At 44.2% G+C, this 9760-nt stretch overlaps 1 protein-coding gene across 1 annotated transcript in view; it reads left to right on the top strand.

Moving 5' to 3' along the window:
- Positions 1 to 5902, top strand: part of LOC128329627 (vomeronasal type-2 receptor 26-like) — a 106922-nt gene extending 101020 nt beyond the window's left edge. Inside the window, exon 4 of the mRNA XM_053261140.1 lies at positions 4998 to 5902. Coding sequence (XP_053117115.1) covers positions 4998 to 5902 — 905 coding nt within the window. The remainder of the gene's footprint in view (positions 1 to 4997) is intronic.
- Positions 5903 to 9760: the final 3858 nt, after the last annotated feature.

The raw sequence follows: 9760 nt of genomic DNA on the forward strand, positions 1-9760 counted from the left end.
CCCTATTGTCAAAGCCAACAACTGGGATCTCTCCTACATTCTCCTCATCTCCCTCCTGCTTTGCTTCCTTTTCGCTTTGCTCTACTTGGGACAACCTACATATATGATCTGCTATCTCCAACAGACTGCTTTCGGCACAATATTTTCAGTAGCGATTTTGTGTGTATTCGTCAAAACCATTACCATGGTTGTAGCTTTCTTGGCCACCAAACCTGGGTCCAGCATGAAGAAATGGGTGGGGAGAAGACTGGCCAATTCTTTTGTCCTTTCCTGCGCCCTTATTCTTGTAATCATGGTTGCTGTGTGGCTACAAATATAGATTTTTTTCTAGATTTTGACTGGAGAGATTGTGGCAAAATATAACAGAGGGTCTGTCATGGTGCTTTACTATGGTGTTAGCTATGTGGGATTTCTGTCCATCCTCTCCTGCACTGTTGCCTTCCTGGCCAGGAAGTTGCCAGATGCTTTTAATGAATCTAAGTTCATCACCTTCAGTATGTTGGTGCTTTGCAGTGTATGGTTGTAGTTTATTCCAACCCTTTTGAGTTCTCTGGGAAAATCCACTGTAGTGGTGGAGATCCTCTTCATTTTAGCCTCCACTGGTGCGTTACTGGGCTGCATCTTTCCCCCCAAATGCTACGTTATCGGGCTCAGGCCTAAACTGAATAGCAGGGACCAGCTAAGAAGAAAGAAAGTGTAGAATGGTCAAAATCAGGGTAGAAGGGATGCTATCCTGGCTTGCAAGATTATGTGACCTCACAAAAATCCCTCCAACCCTGGTTGCTCCGAGCAGGTAGCCTAGCTTTTGCATACTGTTCTTAAACAAAGGAGGAGGAGAGGGGAGCTTTCCTACCTTGCTTTTCTGATCATGTGGATTTTTTTAAAGCAGAAAGATACCCCCAAAGTCAAAGCCAACAACCCAGATATCCATGGGATAGGAATGCCACTGGCGGCCCCAGTTCAGTTCTTATCTTCCATTCTGACATCTCCCTGAGATATTGAACTACAACAATTTTTGACAAAACTGTTTGTTAGGTTATTTTGGATCTGTTCTAGGTTCAACACTACTTACAGCTCACACCAAATCATGAACTCGCCTTAGCATGAAATTAAGGGTGGCCTCTCTCCTTGTCTGTCCCATCACTAACTGTCCTTGAGAGAAGTTGACCTTCATATTTTTGATAGTGGTGTATTTGGGCAGTGCTCTTTATTTCAGCATCAAGTTCAGAATCATGTTCCCAGTCAATTTCATGGTTTATTTCAGGCACTTACTTTCCAGCTGATGTTTGCCTCCCATAGATATCCAGGATCAGTCCTGTGAAAAGGAGCCGAGCAGGCCTGCCATGAAGCGTTGGCAAATTTGGGCACTTGCTCTGGTCCTAGACAGTGTTCCCTGTAAGAGGGATTACCCGTTGTGATTGACTACAACTCCCACCATCCTCAGCAACAAAGGCTTTTGGCTGTCTATTATGGATGTTATAGTCAACAGCATCTGGGAATCCCTCCTACAGGGAAGACTACTTCTATTGCCCTCAGAAGGCCCACTACCAACCTGAGACTAGGGCCAAATTCAGAAGTAACAGGAAAATGAAGATCACTTCACCTCTGGTTTCCTCACCTGCATGTCCAAATTCGAGAACATGGAGTTTGGGGTGGAAAGGGTCCCATGATTCCCCAAACTCCAATCTGAACAAAAGGTTCATAATGGAGATTTGCCACAGCAAACTCCATTTCTGCTGCACCAATGTTACATCTGAATGTTGTCGCCACTGTTTGGCCCCGCAGAACTGGAGTTGAGGGAAGATGCTCAATCCAGCTGTATGGGTCACTCTTCTGTCAAGAAGTAAGCCCACAGAGACAGCTTCTCCCTCCATTTTACAGTCTCACTGACTGCAGAGAGGAAGCTCTATGGAAGGTCCTAATGGAGACGGGAGAGTGGGGGAGGGGATCCACAGAACCATGGACACTCAGTTCTGCATTACATCAGAAGATATCCTAGATCCAGCTTCCAGTGTTGTAAGTAGAAATAGTTGTGTGCATCCTTCTAATTTTGAGTTGTACGCTGCTGCTGTGAGTAAATCTGGAACCCTGCACAGAATGCTGTACAAATATCACTGGCTGCAGCGTTCTGTGAGTGCTGTCAGCTGGCACATTGTTTCAGTCACAGAATGGTTAATCGCCTTTCCTATATCTGCTTAGTGTGAACAATAAGAGAAAATTGCAGCACAGCTTGCTTATTCATGAAATGTAGTGTGGAATTATGACATGTTGAGGCCACATAAAATTACACAACATTTTTGAATTCCTGCCCCAATGAGTCACTAAGCCCCACACTCTGCACTGCTCATGGTTACAGCAGCATTGTTCTGAAGGGTTGAACACTGCAGCTGTGAGGACAGGCTTTGATCCAAACAGAGTAGTGGTGAAAATATCGATCAATTTACTGTTTTCTTCTGCACAGATTTATATGTTCAATATGATAAATAATTGTGCAGCCATGTAAATAATTTTTTAAATCAGAATGATTAATCAGAATGATCCCTGTAAGGTGTCAGCATGGCCCTGGCTTCTGCATGTGTGTGGACATTAGGGATGTGCGAACCAGTTCAGATCCGAACCGGTTCCGGTTCAGCGGTTTGGATCCGAACCGAACCACCCCTGGTTCGGTTTGTATCCGAACTGAACTGGGGTTGGTTCATTTTGAACCGGTTTGGACAAGTTCAGACCAGTTCAGACCCCTGAAAATTGGTAGGTTGGTAGCTGACACCCAGGGGTACCTGTCACCCAAACCCCAAAGCAATCAGACACTCGTACTATTTCTTATGAATTTTTGAAAAAATATTTTTATTTTTTCTCTCATAGGATATAATGGGACTCGAACCAGGCCATTATTCCTTATTGTGTAGCACCCATGGGTGCCAACAACCAGGCAAATCCTGAAGCAATCATACACCCCTATGATTTTTTATGAATATTTGAAATATTTTTAATTATTTTTCACATAGAGTATAATGGGACATGAACCAGTCCATATCCCTTATTGTGGAGCACCTAGGGGCACAAAAGTGGGGTGGATGGTAGACAGACAGGGGTGCTTAGCACCCAAAAAATCCCAAGGCAATTGGACACTCCTCTGATTATTGGTGAATTGTTAAACTATTTTTGAATTCCTCATAGAGAATAATGAGGATTGCAGCAAATGTATAGCTTCATGTCAGGGGGAAAGGGGTGTCGTAGAGTGCATTGTGGTGGCTGGTAGTTCATAGGGTGGGCAAGGAAGCTACCTGAATTATTTGAAAGGAATTGGGCATAGGGGTGATTTTTAAGTGATTTTTGAAGTTTACGCGTCTTTAAGGTTTTTCTCCATAAAGAAGCATGGAGGTGTCAGCAAATGTATAGCTTCACGTCGGGGGGAAAGGGGTGTCGTAGAGTGGATTGTGGTGGGTGGTAGTTCCTAGGGTGGGCAAGGAAGCTACCTGAATTATTTGAAAGGAATTGGGCAAAAGGGTGATTTTTGGTTAATTGTTGAAGTTTATGTGTCTTTAAGGTGTTCCCCCATTAGATATAATGAAGGGTGTATCGCTTCACGTCGGGGGGAAAGGGGTGGCCTAGAGCGGTGTGGGGTTGGTGGTAGTGCCGGTTAGGGGCAGGGAAGCTACCTGAATTTTTTCAAAGGATTTGGGCAGAGGACTGATTTTTGGTTAATTGTTTTGGTTAATTGTCTCTTGTTTCTGAGGTATTGAGTGTGGATTCTATGATAGCAAATGAGATTTTCAATGAGACACCATGAATCCACTCTAATATGCTATCATAGAATCCACACTCAATACCCATGGGGGTGGTTGGCACCCTATGTGCACTACACCACCACTCTCTCTGGGCCACCCCAGCATCCCCCAAGTGCACTTATGGGGCTTCTGAAAGCTCCATTATAACTTATTATGAGGAAAAACCTTAAAGACGCGTAAACTTCAACAATTCACCAAAAATCAGCCCTTAGAAAATCCTAATAAAAAACCCATCACTCCTATCTCTCCGGGGATTGCTGGGAGGGACTGAGGCCATTTTTGCCATGGCCCCGGACCCACTTTGGGGGTGCTGCCGCCCCACAGAGCCGGGTCTGGGGCAGCCCAAAACCCCCATTCTAGCCAATGGGAATTTTTTTTTCAAAAATTCACCAATAATACCAGGAGCAACCAATTGCCTTGGGATTGTTGGGGTGGAGGACACCCATGGGTGGCTACCACCCACCCCAGCTTTTTGCCCCTAAGTGCTCCACATAGGGAGTTATGGGTAAAAATTGAAATTATTTTTAAAAATTGTAAATATCAGAGGAAGGTCCAATCGACTTGAAATTTGGGTGGCAGGTAGAACACAAGGTCCCCTTTAAAACCAGCTATTTTTGAGATCCGAACCGGTTCGGATCCGAACCGGACCAGGGGTGGTTCGGACAAAACCAAAACCGAACCCCCCGGTCTGGTTCGGACCCGGTTCAGATATGAACCGAACCGGGCAAACCGGTTTTGTGCACATCCCTAGTGGACATATGGATATTTTGGGTGCAAGTTGGCAGCTGGTGAACCACCAGACCGATTTGAACCATATTTGATAGAGTAGTATGGATACCTAGTTACACGTTAAAGATGAAGTATATGATGATGTCCATCATCCCAAAACAAAATAACAGATGGGTGCACCTTTGAGGTGCAAGTGTTTCTCCTTTGTATTTCCATCAGTTTTGTAAAACTTGAACTTGAGCAACCTTTTGGTATGCAGAGACCCCTCGTAATATGAGGCCATAAGTTTCAGTTTACTGAATTTGTGTCTAATTCTGGCAGTGATGAAATGCGTTTTCTCAGAACAAACTTTTCACTGGATACCAGCCAGTAAGCAGAGGTCAGCATGAGCATTAACTCTCACAGTGAAGATAGTCATGAGAATTAGGTTCTAGCTGCATATGACTTGGCACTGTAAATGACTGCTATTTCTTGTTTCAGATGCAGATGATTGTTTCCACTGTCCCGAAGATCAGTATCCAAGCAAGAACAAAGATCAATGCATCCCCAAAGTTATAACCTTTCTCTCTTATCAAGAACCTCTGGGGATCACTCTAGCTTCCACTGCTGCTTCTTTTTCCCTGATCACAATCTTAGTGCTCGGAATTTTTATTAAGCACAATGATACCCCCATAATCAAAGCCAACAACCGGGAATTCTCCTACATTCTCCTTATCTCCCTCCTGCTTGGCTTTCTTTTGTCTTTCCTCTATCTTGGACAACCTACAAGGATGGCCTGTTATCTCCAACAGAATGCTGTCGGCATGATCTTGACTCTAGCTATTTCCTGTGTGTTGGCTAAAACCCTCACCGTGCTTGTAGCTTTCATGGCCACCAAGCCAGGATCCAGCATGAAGAAATGTCTGGGGAAAAGACTGACCACCTCCGTAGTCCTTTCCAGCTGCCTTATTCGAGCAGTCATGAGTGTTGTGTGGCTAGGAATATATCCCCCCTTTCCATATCTTGACATGCAGTCAATGACTGGAGAGATAGTTGCAAAATGTAACAAAGGGCCAATCGTGGTGCTTTGCTTTCATCTGAGCCACATGGGATTTCTCTTTATCATCACCTGCACTGTGGCCTTCCTGGCCAGGAATTTACCAGATGCTTTTACTGAATCCAGGTTCATCAACCTCAGCTTGTGTATGCTTTTCAGTGTTTGGTTGTGGTTTGTTCCAACCCTTATGAGTACTCAGTGGAAATTCGTGGTGGTTGTGGAGAACCTCTTCATCTTAGCCTCCAGTGCTGCATTACTGGGCTGCATCTTTTCCCCCAAATGCTACATTATTGTACTCAGGCCCAAACTGAATAGCAGAGATCAGCTAAGAAGAAGAAAGAAAGAATAGAATTGTGCAAATCGGGGAAGGAGGGACTCTATCCAGTCTTGCATGATTATTTGAACTCACAATAATCCCTCCACCCATGGTTGCTCCAAGAAGGGTAGCCCAGCTTCTGTACCTTGCTCTCCAACAAGGTAGGAGGAGAGGAGAGCTCTCTTACATGGCTTTTATGGTCATGTGGATCCACTTACCTTTTCTGCACAGCCATTAGGAACCAGCAGACATAGAAACGATAAAGATCTATCGCTACAGAGGCTACCAACCATGGATGAGCCACTCTGCAAATAAACTCTATGATACTGTAGGTGCAGGTGCTACAATAGGACAGGGTCTGCTGTTGTTCCTCTATGGCCAATCAGATGGCAGCTGTTGATATCTTGAGGCTTTCCAGTTTAGTGGTGGTGCAAAGCATCATGGGTAAGATGGAGTAGAAAATCATTTAATAAAGAATAATCTCTCTCTCTCTCTCTCTCTCTCTCTCTCTCTCTCTCTCTCTCTCTCTCTCTCTCTCTCTTATAACAGAGCACAGTTAATATGAAGAAAGAAAGAGTAGACTTGTCAAAATCAGTGTGGAAGGGATTCTATCCTGGCATACATTATTATGTGAACTCTTCAAAATCACTGAGAAATGCTAGGAATATTTTCTCCTTTCCAGATTTGTATGTGCAGTCAATGATTGCAGAGATTGTTGCAGGATGTAATCAAGGATCTGTCATGCTGTTTTTTCCTTGTCCTGTCTAGCAGCATCTTGACTGAGGCTTTACTGGCAAGGACGTTGCTGGACACTTTTAATGAAGCCAATTTCATCACCTTCAGTATATTGATGTTTTGTAGTCCTCGGCTGTGTTGTTTTCCCCCAACATACATGAGCACCAAAGGGAAATAGATGGTAGCTGTGGAGATCTTCTCTATCTTAGTTTCCAATCCTGGGTTACTGGGCCACTCTCCCAATACCCCATGACCCAAATTCTGCATTGTTGTGCTGAGGCCTAAAATGAACCACATGGAGTGTCCTATCAGGAGAAAAGGACTTGAATAATGTTCCTTTGCTACTATACATATGTCAAATGTGCAGCAAGCTTACTGTAGGAGTCAGCAGCTGCTATACCATGTGGCTATCCGTACCATTTGGCTTATGGGCCAATGAAGCCTGAGCACTCTGTGACTGGGAACCCCAGATCATTCAGTCCTACAGGGATTAAATGATGGCTGGTAAATTTTATACAATGTACAGTTGAAGTAAAGTCATCAAAATTTCATTATTAAAATATTAAAATAATAAAATCTATTCCATTTAAGGTGAGAATTAGGGTATTGGCGTTCTTCAGTTTAGCTTTGGAACCTGGTAAGGAGTGAAGGCTCATGTAGTTTGGAAGCTTTAGCAACCAGCTTCCATGCACCCAACCTTTGCCTTAGTCTTTCAGTTCAGCATTGGGCTAGGGAGGGAATTTCAGGGGCAGACTCCCTGAACGCTTGCTAAAGATGTACCTGATGCATCCCTTGGGCACCTGATAGGCACTCCAACAGGCATCCATACATTTGATCCTGATGCTTCTCTAATACACCGTGCTTCCGGCAAATGGCACATATCGAAATAAAAGTCTAGGCAGAAGTTCAACATGTGCAGCAGCTTCAACTGGCACTCATTGGTCAGGATCCCTTTCAGAATTATCTCTCTTGCTACTTTTCTCTTTTTACTACAGCCTGCAAAAGCATCTAATAAACTGTAAAAAAAAATTGAAAAGATAATCAATCCTCTCTGCCCCCAGCTCCAAACGGTGGCAAGCTTCTTCCTGAAAACGTGGCAAGATCTCATATTCCATGATGAAAGCTCCCTGAAACACTCAAGTGTTTCAACAAGTAAAATTTGTATAAGTAGATACATCAATGAAGTAATGTGCAAATTGACACTTCAATACTCCTCACAAAAAAGGAAAATAAAGGAAGCATTATTGATAGAAAAGTTAAAACCAGATGTCATTGCTCGAGAAGCATTAGCGGATGCTATAAGGTTCATTAGCCTGTGGAAAAAAACCAGGTGACTCTGCTCTCTCCCCCTCCCTCCCTCTTCCCTCGTTCTCTCTCCACCAGTCTAGAAACAGAGTGTTATCTGGTTAAAGGATGTAACAGCTGGGGACAGAAGAGTGCTTTTTCTGTGCTTAATTGTAAACTGATGATGGCGTGTTCATTCAAAAGTTTTTAACTGATTTGTACCAACTTTTATAAAACCTTGGCCCGATGAAGGGACTTTTTGAGGAGAACGTTTGTAAGATTATTTTGGATCTGCTCACTGACAATGCTACTTACAGCTCCCAACAAATGCAAATCTCTAATATTTAGCAAGAATATAAGGGTCACCTTTAGGGATGTGCAAAAAATTTCGGGCACAGAACGATCTGTGCCCAAAATGATCAATTTCGGGTGATTCGGGGCTGAACCGAATCACCCCTGATGTCCCCCATTATTTTTTGGCCACAAGCCAAATCACCCGAATTTCGGACCCAAAAAATTCGGGTGATTCGGTTCATGGTTGATTTTTGGCGATTTTTTGAAGTTTTAGTGACTTTGGGGCAGTTCGGAGGCATAGCATGGGATCTGGGCAAAAGGAGTGGGGTGGGGTGGTAGTGCCTAATGGGTGCAGGCTACCACCCCAATTTCAGGGGGATTGGGAAAAGGGCTGATTTTTGGTAAATTTCTGAAATTTTCATGTCTTTGGGGCAGATTGGGGCAGAAAGTGGGGCCTGGGCAGAATAGTGGGGTGGGGTGGTAGTGACTAATGGGTGGAGGCTACCACCCCAATTTCAGGGGGTTTGGACAAAGGGGTGATTTTTTTGAGAATTTTTGAAGTTTTAGTGACTTTGGGGCAGTTTGGAGGCAGAAAAAACTTCTGAGGTGTGAATTCTCATTGTATCATAGCAAATGAGATTTTTTTCAATTAAACAACTCTCATGACCCCACTTTCACTTTTTCACACTCTCTATTACTATGAATAATATGAGGAAGTAATCAATTTAGCACACTTCACCTTATGAAGACAAACCTCATAAAAATAAATTCACCAAAATTCACCCCTCTGCCCAATCACTCTTAAATTGGGGACAGGTGGTAGCCTCCACCCATTAGGCATTATCTACCAGCCCACCCCACTCCTTTGGGGCCGATCCACTTTCTTCAACCAATCTGACCCAAAGACACCCAAACTTCAAATATTCCCAAAAAATCAGCCCTCTGCCCAATCCCCCTGAAATTGGGGTGGTAGCCTCCACCCATTAGGCACTACCACCACACCCCACTCTTTTGGGGCAGATCCACTTTCTGCCCCCAAACTGCCCCAAAGTCACTAAAACTTCAAAAATTCTCAAAAAATCAGCCCTTTGTCCAAACCCCCTGAAATTGGGGTGGTAGCTTCCACCCATTAGGCACTACCACCCCACCCCACTATTATGCCCCAGGCCCCACTTTCTGCCCCAATCTGCACCAAAGACATGATAAATTCAGAAATTTACCAAAAATAAGCCCTTTGCCAAATCCCCCTGAAATTGGGGTGGTAGCCTGCACCCATTAGGCACTACCACCCCACCCCACTCCTTTCGCCCAGATCCCATGCTATGCCCTCGAACTGCCCCAAAGTCACTAAAACTTTAAAAAAATCACCAAAAATCAGGACTTTGCCCAATCCCCCTGAAATTGGGGTGGTAGACTCTACCCATTGGGCACTACCACCCCACCCCCAAATTTTGCCCCTGGGCCCATTTTTACCCCCCCTGAATCGATTCAGATTCAGATTAAATCCAAATCCGAACCGAATCAAGGGTGATTCGGGTGACCCAGATTCGGGTACAAAACAGAACAGGGGTGATTCGG

The sequence above is a fragment of the Hemicordylus capensis genome, chromosome 6 (genome assembly GCF_027244095.1).
Source record: "Hemicordylus capensis ecotype Gifberg chromosome 6, rHemCap1.1.pri, whole genome shotgun sequence".
Taxonomy (NCBI): domain Eukaryota; kingdom Metazoa; phylum Chordata; class Lepidosauria; order Squamata; family Cordylidae; genus Hemicordylus; species Hemicordylus capensis.